We start from the raw sequence: 19,520 nt of genomic DNA, 5'->3' as shown, positions 1-19,520 counted from the left end.
CACTCTTACCAGCAATGTGCACTTTTATATATTTCCCAAATTTAGACAGAAAGTTTTTTCTGATCTTAAAAATATTTCCAAGTGGAGAGACAAAAGAAGTATCTCTTTTTTTTTTCACTGCATCTCATTTATTTTTCCAAAAAGAGTATCTCATTTTCATTCGTATTCTTTGACTTCTTATGAAGTCAAACATTTTTACAGGTTTTTTGGTCATTTGCATTTTTTCTTCTCTGAATCTTCCATTAATATCTTTTGCCCATTTCTTCTCCCTTCCCTTCTCTTCCCTTTCACTATTATTTATCAGAAAGGGAGACAGAACATAAAGACTCCTAACTCTGGGAAACGAACTAGGGGTGGTAGAAGGGGAGGAGGGCGGTGGGTGGGGGTGAATGGGTGACAGGCACTGAGGGGGGCACTTGATGGGATGAGCACTGGGTGTTATTCTGTGTGTTGGCAAATTGAACACCAATAAAAAATTAATTTATTATTAAAAATATATATATCTTTTGCCCATTTTCAATCTAAGTTTTTAACACTAGGTTCAACAAATATGAAATATCTGTGCTTGTAGAGAAAAATGCTTGAGTAGGAACGATTGTAAATATTTCAATATGTCAGAGTCAAAAAGGTTAGGTCCTTTGCTTGGGTCCATTGCTTATATTGTATATATTTTTCCTCATTTTTCACTTTGCTTTTGACCTCACAGTGCTCTTCAATATAAAGGAGTTTTAACTTTTGACATGGTCAACTCTGACATCATCCTTTGTGGTCAAAACTATGGTATTGTTTTTTTATGATTTCTAGGGAAAAGGACTCCAGAATCTCCTTGAACAGCAACTGAATGAGAATGGACAGAACACAGAGTTTGAATAAGCAGAGGAAAACTCAAGCACCCAAATTAAGCACTCTGCCAAATCAATGTTCTTTTCCCCTTGTTAGCTAGTGGAGAAATGTACATATTACAGGATACAAATATCCTGGAATACACTGAAGACACTAAGTAAATTCCAATCTGGGAATGTGGCAAAATATTAAGATCTGATGATTTGTAATTCCATTTTTAAAACATAATGCAAATTTAAAAAGGACACATTTCTTATTGAAGTCTCCCTGGTGACTCCTCTTATTTAAATGGATGGGATTGAAATAACAAAACTTCTCCTTGTTTTGTGTTAAGAAGCACCCGAGATGCAGACATGCAAGTGTGCAACTGGCATTGCCTTTCATGAGGTGTCACATTATACTGGAAATTTCTTCACTGTTGAGATAGCATGCCTTTCAGCCACTTCATCGCTGAGACCACATTGGCAAAGATCACTTACCCAAAGGGAGACCAGCCGATATATTAATTTATAAGAGCCTTTCATGAGAGGGCACCTGGGTGGCTCAGTCAGTTAAGGTTCTGCCTTTGGCTCAGTTCATGTTCCCAGGGTCCTGGGATGGCCCCACGTCAGGCTCCCTGCTCTGTAAGGAGTCTACTTTTCCCTCTCCCTCTGCGCCTTCCCCCTCTCATGCTCTCTCTCTCTCAAATGAATAAATAAAAAAAATTTTTTAGGAGCCTCTCATGATAGACAATGATACCTCCCAAATCTCAGTCAAATCCACAGGTGATTTATATCCCTAGTCCATGATCAAGACCTATCCCCACTTCACACCACTGGCCCCCATTTGAGCCTTTCCCAAACAACTTACGGCACTTTTCTTGTATGACATCAATGATTTCACAAGGCTGTTAGAAAGATGGAGAAAGACAGAAAAGGAAAAATATTTAACTTGAAGCATATTCCTTCGTGACATGTCATCTGGATATTACTAGTGCCTTTCTGAAGCTTTTTAAGCTACAATAGAAAACACAAAAATTGTAACAGCAGATGAAATGATCCAGAACTTACATTTTTATATAAAATGGATATTTAAAAACATTTAAAATGTATTTTATATACAATAGAGTGCTCACATTATTAGTGATAGGTAAATATGGGGAACTTTTTAAATTTTTTTATCTGCCTCACAAAGCAATTCCTGGAACATTTCTTTAGAATGACTGCCAAGACAAGGACCCATCACACCTTTCTTAGAATTCTATTTTGTTCTTTTGATCTCTTTTGTTCTGTTTATCCTTTGATTCTATCACTTCTTGGTTCTCACTTGCCTCCACTTCCTTTCCTCCAGCACCAGTAGTATTTCTGTGCATGTGAGATGAAAAAACATCATAATTTTGAGATTGTTTTCAGGTATGTCATGAAACACGAAGATGTATTCTACCATATGTTGGCCTATAAATACTTTATAAGCAATTTTTGAACTCTGCAAAAAGGCATATTGCACAGGGGTAGGAGCCTCAAAGTCTTTCCCTCCATGTCAACCAGTAGTAGTACTCAAAAACATCCAGAGTGCCTCCATGATGATTCAAAATACATTCTACTCTTTTCAGTGATGTGATTATAACATCTCAGAGGCAAGTCTATAAACTTAAAGTACTAAAAGAATTTGTAAGAGGAAAAACAAAAGAATCTCTATAGATTTCTCTTTTGTGAAAGCGTAAAGTCTCATGTGCTAAAAAGAATAAGGTTTAGAATTAAAACATTCACCCACCGTCACATCTGCCAAACCTTTGGGGCCCTTGATACCCTAGAAAGAACAGAAATGAGTTTAAAATGTAAGATTCTGAGGTCCAATACATTATTATCCAGAGTTGGCAAAACATTCTCACAAGGTTACCATAGTACAAATACAAATCCACCTTCTTCCCCTTCACTCCTGGCCCTGGAAATCTGATCCCTTAAGGAAGAAAGTCCAAGTGCCTAGGAGGTATGTCCCAAACCTCAGAGTCCACGATATCCAGGAATATGGTACATGAAGATCCTTAGAAGATCAGGTCATCTTGAGAGCAAGCCATAGTTTAGGATCCAATTCAGGAAAAGGCCTTTCAAGATCTCAGGATCATTCAGAGACAGTTCTAAAGTAGACTCCTATCATTCCCTATTCCTCCTTCTCAGGCTGCCTACCTCCATCCTATCTTTACTTAGTGCTAAACAAGTCATTCCTGGAACCCTTTGAAACTATAGGCCTGCCTGAGCTACTCTGTGAGACTAGAGATCTTTGTTTTTATCTAGATTCTACAAGGTAGTAGTTTGTCACCTCAGGCAGGTCACTATAATCTTCTCAGCCTTTGTTTTCTCATCTAAAATGGGCATGTGCATCCTTCTAAGATTTTTGATTCTATGACTTCATTGCTCCTCCACAGTAAACCCTACATTTAGTGAAACCACCAGGTTCAGCCCATGGCTCACTCACTGTACCATCCCTCATGAAATGACAGCCTAGCCTCATTGGACAAGGGGTGGGGCAAAAGGACAATCGCCCCCAAAGTCTTTCCCTTCATACCAAATGACCTCCCAGGGGACTTTAAAAATATTTGTGGACTTGCAACATTGTCAGTTTAGTTAAGATTATATAATTTATATTATATAATATAATAATTCTATTTTGTTAGGGTTTCCTTCAAACCCTGTTTGCATAAATGCTGCTCATTTTGTTTACATTGACAAATTCACCCTCCAGTAAGTTTTATGTAAAATGTTTATTAATCTCCAGTCACTCTAATATCTTTCCAATGCTCAAGTTAACAGTATATATTAAATAAATATACTGTGTAAGGACTTGAAGCCAATTGCCCTCTAAAGCATTCCCTATACAGATCCTCTAGTGCCTCCCTCTAGTTAATTTCTTCATTAAGATGACTCTTAGCAAATCCTTATTCACTTTTACACAAAGGTTGAGAATAAAAGAAAGAAGAGTCCATGTTACCACTGGTCCTGGAGGGCCTTGGTCGCCTGGAGTTCCAATAAGTCCAGGAAAGCCAGCATTACCCTAAAAATATCCAAACCAAAAGAATAAGATTCTCTTCTTGAATACAACTTGATTAAAGCCATCAGACCCACTTTGAGATACTAAGTTATCATTATTTATAAGATCCAGTGAATCTGCTATGGACCAGCTAGTTTATGAACTATATCAATTGAGTGAGACACCAAGACTAGAGAGAGAAAGGGTCTCCTTATGAGAGTCATCTAAATTGCCCCCTACATACCTAATCCCAGCCAGCATGTGGACATACACACACTTCCAAACCTAGTCTTAAAAAAATGATTCAATACTCAGTTTAGACTCCAGATCATATAATTAAAAGAATACAGGAAATATACACTGAGGGACTGACATCAAGAGAAAGGACAATTTCTTTCACCACCTTCTGGTCTTTAGAGTCCGAATAACGGTATATGCTGACCATGCCTCACTGCTCGTCTTATAGGTATTTGAAATGACACAGCATTATCTGCATGTAATTGATGTTTAATCCTTTTTTATTTGAAACCAGAGACATAAGCTTAGCTGAGGGGGCCACATTAGCCAGCAGCAAACCAAGTTAGGCATAGATCCATTTTTTCTTTATGTCCCTGCCAATATATGAAAATACCAATTATTGAGTACCTAGATAATGAATATTCTCTTTCCTCTTTTCTGTACCAAACAATAGTCTATGCCTTTTTCCCAGAAGGCCTTGCTCTCTAATGTCTATTAGCTAAACACTATCAAGGTTTTAGATATCCACAGGCTCTTTCCGAAAAGAGCTGCCAGTGATTGCAGCTTTTCGAGATTGAACCTTTGGAACCTAAAGAATTTTTAATAGTAGGCTCTACAAAGCATAGTGAAAACACAGCTCAAAGTCCACCAGGATGGCAGCCACATTCTTGAAAGCCTAGTCATAAATTAGCTAAGAGAAAGTTAAGGCTTGGAAGAATCATAAGATATAGCAATTTTTGCTCTGTAGCTAAAACAATACTCTTCCAAAGGATATCCAGACTTATCATAGATATTGATCCTATGTAACTCCAACTTGGATTTTCTGTTATTATGCTTTGATGAGCTGCGTTTGCATTCACAAGATCAATGAGATTGGAATTAAGGGGGCGGGGGTGGGGGGCGGTGAGGAAGATGTGGAATGTTTACTGCCTGAGGAGGACAAGAGCTCCCTGCTGAGAAGTCCATGAACCCAAGAGAAATGCTCCTGTGAGTACTGTCATGATGTGAGCCTCTATAGACCTTGGGAAATTCCTTTGGTTCTTACCCTCCTCCCTCTGATTCCCTTTGCCCCCTTCTCTCCTCGGTGGCCTGGGTCACCATCTTCTCCCTTAATAGAATCAAAAGCAAAACCTTAATTTGAAGAAAAATAACTAGAAACAAATGATACATGCTGCATACCAGTTGTAACACCCAGAAAGATATCTTCTTACTTGTGCACCAGGAAAGCCAGGAAATCCAGGTTCACCCTAGTGTCAGAAATGAGATAAGGTCTTGTTTAATGTCATGTGATTAAGTCTTTCTTTGACATTCCTCAGAGAAAAATAAATAAATAAACTATAATTTTAAGAAAACAGACTCAAAACACGTGCCAGGAAAAACAACTATAGCAACAGTTGTTATCTTGAGCTACTCCCAAGTGGCCATATTTTATTTCTATAATTCAGTGTGAAGCAACTTGCACATGATTTTTACCGATTCTAACCCTTTCTTCCTCTTTGCCCTTCTGGCAAAGAGAAAGATCCTTCCCTTCTTTGCCAAAGGAAAGGAGACAATGAGACTCATTACATATTGTGTAATGGAACTTCCTTCTTAAGGATTTTTATCTATTGGTCTACATAACCAGAGGTCTGAAAAGAACCAAAAGAAGGTGTACCAAATTGACTGCTGGGAAACAGGTGCTCATTGTCAGATCAAAGGCACCCTACAGGGGCACCAGTTGGTTAAGTGTCTAGCTTTGGCTCAGGTCATAATCCCAGGGTCCTGGGATAGAGCCCCACAATGGGCTCTCTACTCAGCCTGCTTCTCCCTCTCCCTCTGCCCATTCCCCTGCTCATTCTTTCTCACTCTTTCTCAAATAAATAAATAAAATGTTTAAAAAACAAACAAACAAAGGCACACTACAAGGCAACTGTTCATTCAGCAAATATTTAGTTAGCACCTACTACGTGCCAGGCACTTTTCTAGATACTGAGAAATCAGCAGTGAACAGAGAACAAAGACCCTGCTATCATGGAACTCACCTGTTAGGGAAGAATAAATGTATGTCAGGGAGAGATAAATGCTATTCTAGAAAGGGCATTAAGGGATAAAGAACGGCATGGATGGGGTTGGGAAGGAAATAACTATTTTATATAAGGTGGTCAGACAAAGCTTTTGGTAATGGCTGCCTTTGGGCAAAGACCAGCATAAATTGAGGAAGCCAGCCAAACAGGTATCTGGGAGAGAGCATTTCAAGCAGAGAAATGAGTGTGTGAAGGAGCCTGAGGCAAGAATATGAATGTGTTCCATGTTTGACAAACCCCGAAACAGAATGGCAGGAGAAGAGTGGGAAGAGATGATGTCAGAGAGTTCACAGAGGAGCCAGGTGGTAGAGAGTCCTGTAGGCCATGTTAACAGTGGAATTAATTCTGAATGACATCAGGAGTTGAAGCTTGGCTTTGAGGAAAAGAATAACATGATCTGATTATTCATTTAAAAGAAGGGTCTAGAGGTGCCTGACTGGCTCAGTCGGTAGAGTACGTGACTCCTGTTCTCAGGGTTGCAAGTTTGAGTCCCATGTTGGATGTAGAGATTACTTGAAAATAAAACTTTAAAATAAAGAAATAAATATGGCTCCAGTTGCTGCTCAGAGGACTAATTAGATGAGGTGAGAATGGAAGCAAGGAGTCCAGTTAGGTGGCCTGGCCCAGAGGGTGGCAGGGTGAGAAGTGATGAAATGCTGGATTTATTTGGAATGTAGACTCACAGCATTTGTTGATGGGGTAAATATAGGAGAGCACTTATTAAAGATGGAGCAAGTGTCTGCCTTAAACAACTGGCAGATGGGAAGCTCTACTCCCTGAGATGGGGATGGCTAGCAGAGGGACAGGTTGTCAGGGGAATTGATTTTGACTGACCAGATATCTAATGATATTAACGGATTATTGTTAATTCTTAGGTTGACAGTGGTATGGTAGTTCTATTTATAAAGAATCTTTTAGAAGTACAACTTGAAATATATATTCATGGAATATCTGATACTTGGGATTTGCTTCAAAATAATTGGGAGAAGGATACATGCATGGAGGAGTACATATGAAATAAAATAAAACTGGCCAAGGGCTTTCCATTGTTTGAGCTAGATGATAGATACATGGGGAGAGATGTCATTATATTGGTCTCTTCACTTGTACATATGTTTGAATTTTTCCATAATCAAAAGTTAACAAAAGAGGAAGGACAAAGGAAGGAGGAGGAGAAAAAGGAGGAGGAGAAAGGGAGGAGGAAGAAGTTGTTTGGGGACATGCCAATTTTAAGGTAGAATCATGTTTAGAGTTTAAGAGATTGTTCCAAGCTGGAGAAGTACACTGGAGATCACAGGATAGATGATACTTGATGCCATGGAACTGGATAGGGTCATCTGAGAAGTAAGTAAAGAAGGGAATAAGAGAAGTACAGGAATAGAGCCCTGAGTCTTCTAATACTTAGAGGTCAAGAACATTCAAAAGAAATAGAGAATAAGGAGCCAGTTAAAACCAGGGAAGTGGTATGTTCTGGAAGATGAGAGAGGAAAGGTTTGAAGAACAAGCCTATGACCACCTTTGTAAAATGCTGCTGAGACTTGGAGTATGACGTGGGCAGAGAACTAACCACTGGCTTTAGCACCATGGGTTTTATCTTGACCAACGCAGATGTATTTGAGTAGGCAGAGCTAAGGGGTGAAGGTTCAATTGTCATCAGTTAGAGAGAACCAGAGGAAACAAAGTGGAGTTTCTCAACCTTGGCACTACTATTTTGGACCTGACTATACTTTTTGGTTGTAAGAGACTATCCTATATACTATAGGATGAAAAATATCTCTGGTCTTTATCCACTAGGTGGTATTTGCATCCCCACCACCAGTTGTGACAACCAAAACATTTCCAGACATTGCCCAGTGTACCCCGCACCGAGGGTAAAATTACCGCTGGGTGAAAACCACAGATATAGAACTACTCAGCCGCTAGGGAGAAAGGGGACAATGGGACTATGTAGTTAAGTGAGGAGTTTTTATTGTTTGATTTTTAGATGGGCTATTATTCCCACCTCTTTGTATACTGATAGGAATGATCTATGGAGAGGGAAGAAAATTTGATGATGAAGAAGAAAAAGGAGCCAGGACCTTAACGAAGCAAAAAGGGAATGGAACCCAGCCCATGAGAGACACAATCAGTCTTAGATAAGGGCATGGGCTCTAATCCATAGCTGTAGGAGGGAAGGCAGGGTACAGAGCCAAGTAGGTTAGCTTCTGTGGTGGTGGATGTATGCAGAGGTTCTCTGCTCATTTCTATATTTCTCCTAATTAACAATGAAACAAAAAGCACAACTGTCTGCTAAAATGTATAAGAGAAAGCTGATCATAGAAATTTGAGGGAAGGAGAGAAGGTATGAAACAGTCGATTCAGAGAGGAGAGTGAACAGGCAAGGGAAGGCAGCCAGCCAAGCAGCAATAACGGCTGTTTAAAGTAAGCCCATTAAGCCTTGACAGGAAAATCCCATGAAATGTGGACTGAATCTGTGTGTTTCACAACATTATTCATACCACAATAAGCATAGGCTGCCCTTGGATTTAGTGCAGGGCCAGGACGTGGCTTAAAACATGGACATTTGAATTCTACCCAGGATTCCTCTGCTATGCAAACTCCCCACTAAAGATAAAGACTTAATTTGCCAGGATGGGGCTCCAATGAGCTAGCTTCTACAGTTAGATCTATCTCTAATCATGTGTGACCAGCTGTGGGACCACTGGCAAGCTACATCACTTCTCTGCACCTCAGTTTTCTCATCTGTAAATCAAAAAGGCTGAGCTAGATGATCACTGAGGTCCCCATTGTTCATTACTGCACAGATATTTGCTAAGAGTTTACGATGTTTGGGGCATTTATACCCATTAATTGTACTCAGGGCTTTTTACTGATCGATAAAATGGCAGCAGTGCCATCAAGGGCAAGAAGAGAATTTCACAGAAGCTAGCCCGGATTTAAGTAGCTGGGCATCCTTAAATATCCTAGTGATTTCTTATGTCATGAAGCAATAAACAGCAACTTGCAGACTGAAGCAGTCAGGATAACTGTAGCTATTGCTATTTGATGTGTTCAAAAGCTTCACAGGACTTCCATTCTTCAAAACCTCTGTCAGCAATCCATTAACTACAATATGCTAAAATACCATCTTCTTAGAGGAGTAGAAATATTCGAACATACTTGTTGAGTACCTACTCTGTGCCAGGCTTGTCCCAGCAATAGAAAATTGGATAAGATCCAACCTACTGTCAAGTTCACCAACTGGAAGGTGGATAAATATGTAGGGATAAATTATAATATAGCCTCAGTGGAAAGGGGCCACCATAGAAATATGACCAATGCACATTAGAAACAGAGTATAGGACCACCAAATCTGCCCATGGAAATCTAAGAAGGCTTCTACAAAGAGAAGTTGATATGTGAGATGGTCTGAGAAAATGAGTAAAAATTGTCCAAAAGAGGGAAATGGGTAAGGACATCCCAAATATAGGCAAGAGTGTTTGCAAAGGCAAGGAGTCAAGGAAGTTCCTGGCTGGGGTGGAAAGATCTGGCACAGGAGGAAGATGAGGGAAGGTGTTTGATCTTTAAATAAGGCAGTAACAGAATCAGCTTTTGTTTTCCAAGAAGGGAACTCTGGCAGCTACAGCATGTCATAAACAGCATTCAGAAACCATTTCTGGCACACCACTTGGATAATAAGTCTTATTCTAGTAAAATAAAATAAAAAACTATAGTCCTTAGCTCAGAATACTCTGTAAGGTAAGCCTCACCTTTTTTCCTTTTCTTCCTGGATGTCCATATCCATCTGGACCTAAAAGACCCTAAGAAAATGATACAAGATGAATAGTAGAGTTACCCAGATCAGTACTTTATTGATTATATTATCTGAACCCTTGGATTAATCAGCAGTGCAAGGAAGTGGTGAAAGCAGAGGGACTTGGTAGAGGCTTATCCTATCTGATAGGATAAACACTAAGCTATCTTTACAGGATAAGGAGAGGATAAGGGTTTAAAATTTTTAAAGACCATGGAATGAGTCCTTTTTTTTTTTCCAGTTTTTAACTCTTCAGTAAGATTCTATACCTCCGCAAGATGATATCATAGTTGTAGGAAGCCAAATCACCATACAAAATCCCCCTTGAGCTTTTCTTGCAGGATAAAGTAACAATAGCAGAAGCTCTAGAACTTGGTAAATCGCTAGATAAAGACAGACTTTAGGGGAAAAGATTGGGATAGAGGCAATACAATTGAGTGAATCCGTGCATAGGATATAAACCCAGACAGACTTGAATTTTCATTCCATTTCCAAACTGGCTGTATGAAGGGCCTTTAGCAAATTATTCGACCTAAGTTTCGGCTTCTTCATCTGTTAAATGGGGTAAAACACCACGCACATAGCATGGTTGCTGGGAAGATTGAGTGAGAGTATGCATGGAAAGCACTTTGCACAATGCCAGCTCAGAAAAAGTACTTGAGAACGTGGTCATTATTCTGCTGCTGATGGCAACAGTAGTAGTGATGATGTTGGCAGAAGAGTAATAATGGTGGTGGAGGTGGTGGTGGTGAAGGGGTCATAATAACAGTGGTGGTGGAGGTGATTGGTGGTAGTAGTAGTGGTGGAGGTGATGTTGGTGGCAGTGGTGGTGGTGGTAGTGGTAGAGGTGGTGGTGGAAGTGGTAGTGGAGGCAGTGGTAGCAGTGGTGTTGATGGTGATTTTGGTCATGATGATGGTGCTGGCAGTGGAGGCAGTGATAGAAATGGATGCAGTTGGTGGAGGCAGTGATTGTCAAAGTGGAAGTGATGGTGATGCTAACATTATGAATATGTTGACGATACTACTGGGATCTTAGCATCTGTACATATACACAGTGTGTTTCCCATATTAAGGAGTGAATTCGGAAACATTCAGGTATTTTTTGCTGAACGGATAAAAACTGCACTAAACCACATAGTCAACTGCAAAGAACCAGTTTAAATTTTTTAAAATATTTTATTCAAATTTAATCTGCCAACATATAGTATAACACCCAGTGCTTATCTCATCAAGTGCCCTCCTTAGTGCCTGTCAAAACCAGGTTAAATTTTAAGCCTGGTTTAATAAGGCCAGGAAATACAGATCTACTTCTTATGGCCTAAGGAGGAAAGTTTGAAATGTTAGAAAATTAAAAAGAATAAGATAAAGAATATTGCCAAAGATGAATTATTGGGGGACAAAAAGGATGCAAATGAGGTTCCTTTGCTGTTATTCTAGCTCTCTCTGCTGAAGGACACACAAAGCCTCAGGTATCTACAACCCTAGAGACCCAAACTGTCTATTTTGGAGATATCTGCCTCTGACATTCCTGAATTGATACCTTCCAGAAAGACATTGCTCCCTAGGGAGAGATCTGCAAGAACAACCTTTGCATTATTTTAAATTAGGATATTTTAACAAAGTTAAACCATGTTAACTTCATCATCTGGATTAAGTGTAGATTAACAGTAGACACTACTGTCCCAGATTCTTTTTGACAGTAATCCTGTTCTGTTCTTTCCCTTTCCACAATCAAGTCTGAGCTTTTTGGTCTGGTTTTTCCTTCTCCCCTTGTTAACAAATAAAACTTCAGTGCTGAGTATAAAGCAACATCAGGTTTTCTCCACTGTTGATGAAAGAAGTCTCAAATAAATAGGAGCTGCGGGAAAGACAACATTTTTCCATACCATAAAGCTCATTCCAATAAAAATGATGAATTGAATATAGTCATAAAATACCTAACCTACTCTTGTATTTAGAAGGATGACTAAGGAAGGTATAAATGCATAGCCCTGTCTCTGGTAGAATTATCTGTTGAAGTAACCTTTGACGATCCGTGGTCTCCAAAGGTTATTTCTATGCTCTGGGTAATTGAGCCCATGCACTTAAAAGTTTGCGATTCTGATTGCCTGTCTTATTTGTTTCCCTGGAAAAAAATGTCTCATAGAACTTGTCTGTACTCCAAAAAGTCTCAAATGCTTGTAAAACAGCTTTGTCAAACAGAAGAGGGACTTCCCTCTTCAACAACATGGGAGAAGACAAAGTAAATCCTGAGATGTCTTTAGGTTCTTTATTGACAGGAGGGGTTTGAGAATCTTTGACTCTTTAGATTCACAACAGCTCTGGTGATAATCATATTTGTGTCCCGAATATTCATCAAGAATATCATAATTTTGTGTGAAACAAGAATGAATAACAAACAAGAAATTGAATTGAGTCCAAAATAGAGGAAATAGACTTACAGGTTGCCCTCTCAGTCCTTGTGGGCCCTGTGGGCCTGTGGCTCCTGCAACACCAAGCTCTCCCTTTGGCAATAAAAGGTAAGCATGAAATTAATTTTCTCCTATGAGTTCATGCAATTTTATGTCATTTTCCTTAGAGATTCCACAGTTCCCCCTTCCATGTTCTATTGGCATCACCATACAGTCCAAGGTAAGTTTCTTCCTCTAGACTTTGTTACATACAGATAACTAACAAATATTGTAGAGGTTTTGGCACTGAAAATTAACAAAACCAGGTACGAAGCAGCAGTAACAGAATATTATATTATTCTGGCTTTTTCTAGGTATGAATGTGAGAATCTATATTTGTAGCAAATCCACATATTTATCTTTTTATTGGTATGTCTTTGCCTACTGATATAGGTGGCCATCTATACATCCATCCTGCTACATGTCAATCTATATGGCTTTCCTACTCTATCAGTCCATCTAGCTATAAGGTAATTAATGGCCAGTCAATACCACCACCAACCATATCAGAAATTCCTGCTGGAAGTAGGAGAGACCCGTATAAGAAAACCCAAGTTGCAATAAAAAAAGATGTGTTCTCTGACACTTACCTTCATTCCTGTTAGTCCAGCTTTTCCTTTCACACCAACTGGCCCTGGAGGCCCAGGAACCCCCTGCAACAAGACCAGGACTAAGATCACCTTGGGTGCCACAGAGTTAACTGTCTGACTCATTATTATTGAAATAGTCTGGAACTAGTAATATACTCACAAATCACCTTTCGTGTTTTAGTCAATTAATTGTATCCTTCAATATACAAAATGCTTCATATGCACATTTAACCTCTGGGCTGGCAGGGGGAGGGGGAGGGGAGCGGAGGGAGGAGGAGGAGGGAGGCTTTCTGAGCAAGAGTCCATATCTACCAAGTACTGAGCACTGGAGCAATGATCTGGCTACTAGAGGGAAAAACACCATTTGATTAGGAGATTGGGAAGACAAACACCCGGACTTTCACTCCAAACAAAATATTACCAAATGAGAAAGAAAACAATCAGTTACAGGGCTAGACTTTTCCTAATCAAGAGTAAAAACAGAGCTGCTCCAGACCCAGATGTTTACCCCTAACTTAAATCATGTTGCTCAGGGTTTAATCTTTGTCAAATGCTCCCATCATTAGGAGGCTCTCCTGATCATCTGTCTCAGTGTGATCTGACTCTTCTAAGAACCACAGGGATTCTGGGTCAGGAGCAGAAGGGGCACCAGAGGGAGCCAAGCTGGAAGCCAGTTTAGACACTTACTAACCAGATGACAAATCATTTTTAATCTCTTGGGGCCTCGGTTTCCTCATCCATAAAAATTGGGATAGTAATGCTTCCTTTTACGTTCATGAGGAGTAAATTAGTCGTTTATACCCCTTTTACAGTTCTATTTTTTCTTGCACTATTAAAGGCACTATGAGCTTGTGTTAAACACCCTTGGAGCTCTGACCCAATCTCATTGATCACTATATTCCCACAATATACCTAGAGTAGAAGGGGGTACAGCCAGTGATCAAATTAACTATCTCTAGAAACCCTTGATACCCACCAATCAGTGGGTATCAAGTGTAGCTTTACTTATTAGTCTGGCACTCAGTGTATGAACTGTCCTTTGTTAATGAGCAGCCCTGCTGCAGCTTTTAATTTTTCAAACCTACCTCAGCACCCGGTAAGCCTTTGTGTCCAGAATTTCCTGGTGGTCCTTGCCTTCCTCTCAGTCCCTGATCAAAGATGAAATTAAAATTCAACCAATGCTTATAGAGTGACATATTTTCCAGGTAACCACAAAGTCATGTTGGCCACCGATGGGAACACAAACCTGGGTGCCCTGACCCAGCACTATCAGGTTTATCACACTCTACTCAGCAGCATCTGCGGGAAAACATGCCAGGCTCGCTCCACCTGAGGCATTAGATGTAAGCCTTCAGCATCGATATCTGTAACGACCTCTGCAGTTGAATCTGATGAGCCCTAAAATTTCAGGACATCGCTTTTGTATTTTAGTACACCCAACTAATTTCAAATCCTAAAAGGGGAATGAGAGAGAGGCTGCTAGGATATCGATCTTCTTTGAAAATTCAACCTGTTTTTTTTTTTTTTTTTTTTTTTGATCTCTAAATGAAAATATTTTACTCCCATAAATACAATAGTTATTCTAAGTTTTGGGATCACAAAATACATCAACCTGTTTTTATAGATACAAGGGCTGAGGACCAAGAGTACACTTTGATTTTATCAAGAACCAATAGCACATTTCAGTAGCCTAATCTCACTGGGCACATTGCTGGGGAGGTACTCATTTTCTCTCCAATCTATTTAACTTTAATGATTTCAACACTAATTTTTCTCTAGCTTTTCTGAGAAATGCTTTCCTATTAGAAGCATTGATCATGGCTTCTATACTCCTGCATGAGGTATTGTGATCACCTATTTAAATAGAGCATCATACCCACATGCCGGTGGAAGGTGAAATTAAGGAGAGGCCTTATTGATTAACTTGCTCATGGCTCACAACACAACTTATTCCCCATGCACTCAGTGGTATGATAAAGTGAGTATAAAAGAGAAGGCCATAACGAAGCAGTGCTGGAGGGTCCAAATTATTTAAGACAGTGATCAAAGGAAAGGCAAAAATCCATCTCTCAGTTGTTTTCCCCTATGTTCAGACACTATTTTCTATCATAAAATAAATACAAATCTCTAATTACACTTTGATCACCCATTTTTTTCTTTAGTACCTTTGTCGAGTCGAAAAAAAACAGAAACCTTTCAAAATTATCCCCTGATGCTCAGAGAATTTTTAAGGTTATGGAGAATGATTCAGTGTGTTAGTAACATTTGTTGTTTTAAAGTTCTCCATTTGATACTTGGAAACAATTTGGCCTTTAAAAGAAAGATGTAGAACATGTTCCAGAAGGGTTTGCAGAATGACAGATTTGGGTTATGCTTAGAAGATTCCAAAAGAGCTGGTTGGAAGTTCAAACTTCCAGCTATCACTGACTAGTTTACAACACCCCACTTGAGGGCAAGACCCCTCCTTGCCTTAATGTTCTGAACATCCCACCCTATTAGCAAAGTGCCCTGTATATGATAGCTAACACTGCTGATTTTTCATGCCAAATTGAATATAATTTTAATGAATTAAGTGCTATTTGAGTACTTTGAATACCCAGCTTCAGAACAATCTGAATTGTTCTCTTGTAATTCTCTTGTAATCTGTAATTAAGAGTACAGATTTTGTAACTAGCCCTCCTGAGTTCAAATTCCATCTTTATCATTTACTAGTTGTGTGAGCTTGGCCAATTTACCTAACTTCTCCATCCCTCCATTTCTCTCTGTAAAATAGGGATAATAACACCCCATTAAAGGATCAAATGGGTTAATACAAGTTAATATCTGAAACATAAGAACTCAGTAAAGATTAGCTATTGGAGTTTAACCTGCCCAGGATAGAGACTGTACAATTTGCTTCAGAAGGCTCTGGAAAAGAGATATCCAAGGCCATTCTGATATATGTTAAATCCTATCCAAGAAGCTAAGTCATAATTTCAAACAAGTATCCTTTACCACTAAAAACAAGTTCACTAATACAACCTGTGAGCCTGGAGATCCAAGCTCTCCTTGGTAACCTTGTTCACCAGATTCTCCATGCACACCCTGTCAAAATAAACCAACCTTAGTGAGTTCAACAGCCATCATTAGTGTTCATATTGAAGGCAGGCTTCCTTGCAAGATGTCACTTGAAAGCCACAAGAGAAAGACAAAAAAAGATTTTGATCATCTGTGCTCAGTTCTCTTAGGGTATGGAATTGGAGAGGATATGGGGAGAGGGGACTCGACTTATGTTGGAAAAACAGATTCTTACTGTCTTTCAGAGTCTTTGCATGTCTCAGCTGGTGTCAGAAGCAAAATTGCTTTGTTTAAATAACCCAAGCTCCCATTTTACTTAATAACAGTTTCCTAAAATCCCATCCATTCCTTTTAAGGGATATGGGCTAAATGCTCACTGATGTTAAGGATCCTTATCCCATGTGGAGAAACTCAAAATGTTGAACACAGTGACAAATGCAATATTCTGGGTAAGACACATACAGTACATAGAGAAATGACAGAAAACTGGCTTTAGAACCCTACAGATTCTTATAGTATTAAGCTGGCTCTCTAGGTAAAGGGTGAGCTGTTAACATGATTCATCTAATAACTGACTTGATTTCTCCCTCAAATTAATATTTTCACTTCTACAGAGAAGATACATTTTCTAAGATTGAGAATAATACACATTTTGTGAATTATTCTGCCTTCTTTTTAATGTTGTTCATGTGTTGGGAAGGTTACTATTTATTCATAGATTCGCAAAGAGAAAAAATCTTAAACTCAGAATTAATCACTATGTGGATCAATTCCTCATGCTTCTTACGTTTTTAAAATTATTCAGGTAAATGGGAAGCACTTCTATTGATCATTCCTGTTATATTATTCTGCTCTTTAATAGTTTATTTCTAGATTTATAAATGTAACTATGTTTTAAAAGGCATGTAGCTAGAAATTTTGAAATAGGTTGTGAAATGTTTTCACATCACATTACTGACATTCACAGTGCAGCATTCTGAAAACATTGTGGCTCTATTGAGCAAATTTCACACTCTTTTACTATACCTCCATGTCTATACACACATTTATTTTACATTTATATTAAGGAATCATTTCAGCAAAGCAAAAGCAGGAAGAAAACAAAAACCCTTTAATACAGTTTTTCTTTACATCACTGACCATGATATCTAACATAATAAAATTACCTAAATGCTCAACATTAGAATTGTTTAGGAAATCATTGTTCTTCTACAGATATGCTAAAATATATGAAATAGGAAGATTTGGAAACAGAAAAGTAGACTATAAAATACTATACCTGCTATAATAACTCTTTATTGTCTACCTAGTATAGGAAACACACAAACATGAAAATAATTGCAGGAGGCTAGTGGGTTTACGGACACTTAAAAATGAATTATATTCTTAATTTTATCATCATTAACAAATTAAAGCTTTCCTTTATTGCCAAAATAATCTATGCATTGATTTGTTTGCCATAATACAATGTTTTTCATTAAAAAAATCTTATTTAGAATTCCAATTTATTATGCATCTTGTAGATGCCAGCATATCTAATTTTCTAGACAATAATGAGCCATATTTTCCCCAGGTCCAAGGGATGCTGTAATTTGGAATTCAGCACCTCTGTAAACTGTACTCTTCCAATAGTACTTGCTTATCTTTAGCAAGTTACAGTCTCAAAAACATAAATGCATCTGTATGGCCAATGCTCCCACAGTGTGTTAACTAGCAAACTATTGACATATTGGATAAGCCCACTTCACACTGGAATCTACAAATAGTTATGATTTTATCTCTATTTCAAAAACTCAAAACTTGAATAGGAAAAAGAGCAAACAACTATTGGGACTCATCAAGATTACAATGTGTAATTAAAAAATTAAAAAATGGAGAGGTTTCCTATTAAAGACAATAGTTTGCATACATTATTCTCTGCTCCCAAAATGAGAGGTCGCTGTTCTACAATCTGTCCCCATAAGACAACAGTGCAGAGACCCAGAGAGCAATATGTCTGAATTAGAGCAGGAGGATAGAGGGCCCAGGAAGGAGAAATCCAAGAGAAATAAACCTCCCATGTTTGAATATACTGGGAGATTATCAGTTTTCTCAAAGAGTTTTGTAATTAACTGATAATGGGCATAGAAAACACAAAACAAATAAGAAGAAAGGGTGCCTCAAGGAAAACAAACATTACCTAGATGTAAATAATATTTACCTACTCATCATATGAATAATGAACTGACTTGATGAAAAGTGAAGAAAATAAGAATATTGCAAGGATGAGATGGAGGGAAGTGTATGGAGAAGGAGATGGGCAGGTTAAGAAAAATTTTTATTCCCCCATAGTCAAAAATCAAGAGAAAAACATCCCAAACAGAGAACCAAGAAATGCCAGAGTAAGCATGCTGTTTAGAAAAACAGCAATAATACCAGAAGGAAAAGTCCACGGAGATGAAAGTGAGTGCTCCTGAAAAGCTGGAAAAAATGGACAGGGAGATATTTTTTACTAAGCTTACAAATGTGGTTTAACTTTAAATTTATGCACAGGCTTCACTCTGATTTAAATTAAATCAAAAAAGGATAATACAGGAGATGGAGTGACAAAGAGAAACAAAAACAACCATGACCCAACCAAGGAGAGAATGAACCCAGGGTGAGCAGACATTTAGATAAACTACACGTAGCATCATAAAAAAAATAATTCAAGAGTAGGAAATTCCTTCCATTGCCTACGCCATTTAATTTCTCCAAAACTTAGCCTATTTCTTTCTGCCTCATGGGGATAAAAACCATAGGATAAAATGATAGTTCAAGACATTATTTATTTCACAATTATTAAAACCAAATTAATAGTATAAGAAAATATTTAAGAATTTATTTCAAATCCTAAACATTTTGTGAGAAATAATATTTTACTTGGTGGGATTTTTGAGACTTGGAATTTCTCAATATCCATGCTTTTCTAAACTGGTCTAAAGACTAGAAGTGCTATCTTTTTTTGTACCTAGGACGTCAGAAGTCATTGCCCAACACACAGACACAGACATACTTGGGGTCAGAGTTGACATAAATCGATCTCTGACTTTTCCTCCATCTCTAAATCAGGAGAATGCTAGAAAAACTACGAGCAGAGCATGACCACACTGTGTTAGAGAAAAGTCTACATAATAAATTTATTTTGTATAACAATTCCCAAGAGCATCCTGATCTTTAGATTTGAATCCCATCTCCACTGATTATTAGCCATCTGGCCTCTAACAAGTTTTGCTAAATCTGTATTTTCTTTCTTATCTGTAAAAGGTAATCAATGATGTTCCTAATTCCTAGGGTTGTAGAAAGGTTTGCAGGAGGTGTTAGAAATAAAGGTGTAGGACAGTGACTGGTGCTAGATAATTGCTTAGTAGAATACACTTCCCCCACAGAGATAGCACCCCCTATCCTACCCTCAAATCACATCCTCCCATTTGGATAAATGGTAAAAGCTTGGTCTTTTTTC

General features: G+C 38.4%; 1 protein-coding gene across 1 annotated transcript in view; it reads right to left on the bottom strand.

The window, feature by feature from the left end:
* LOC129507006 (collagen alpha-4(VI) chain-like) overlaps window positions 1-19,520 on the bottom strand; it is a 91,788-nt gene that overhangs the window by 24,379 nt on the left and 47,889 nt on the right. Inside the window, exons 21-30 of the mRNA XM_055321101.1 lie at window positions 16,004-16,066; window positions 14,068-14,130; window positions 12,983-13,045; window positions 12,384-12,446; window positions 9,899-9,949; window positions 5,298-5,333; window positions 5,132-5,194; window positions 3,811-3,873; window positions 2,596-2,631; window positions 1,693-1,729 (exon numbers count right to left, since the gene is read on the bottom strand). Of these exons, the coding sequence (XP_055177076.1) occupies window positions 1,693-1,729; window positions 2,596-2,631; window positions 3,811-3,873; window positions 5,132-5,194; window positions 5,298-5,333; window positions 9,899-9,949; window positions 12,384-12,446; window positions 12,983-13,045; window positions 14,068-14,130; window positions 16,004-16,066 (538 nt within the window). The remainder of the gene's footprint in view (window positions 1-1,692; window positions 1,730-2,595; window positions 2,632-3,810; window positions 3,874-5,131; window positions 5,195-5,297; window positions 5,334-9,898; window positions 9,950-12,383; window positions 12,447-12,982; window positions 13,046-14,067; window positions 14,131-16,003; window positions 16,067-19,520) is intronic.

Source organism: Nyctereutes procyonoides, unplaced genomic scaffold, assembly GCF_905146905.1.
Source record: "Nyctereutes procyonoides isolate TBG_1078 unplaced genomic scaffold, NYPRO_anot_genome, whole genome shotgun sequence".
Classification (NCBI taxonomy): domain Eukaryota; kingdom Metazoa; phylum Chordata; class Mammalia; order Carnivora; family Canidae; genus Nyctereutes; species Nyctereutes procyonoides.
Note: the sequence above shows the minus strand (reverse complement) of the source record. Positions and strands in the feature narration are given on the sequence as shown.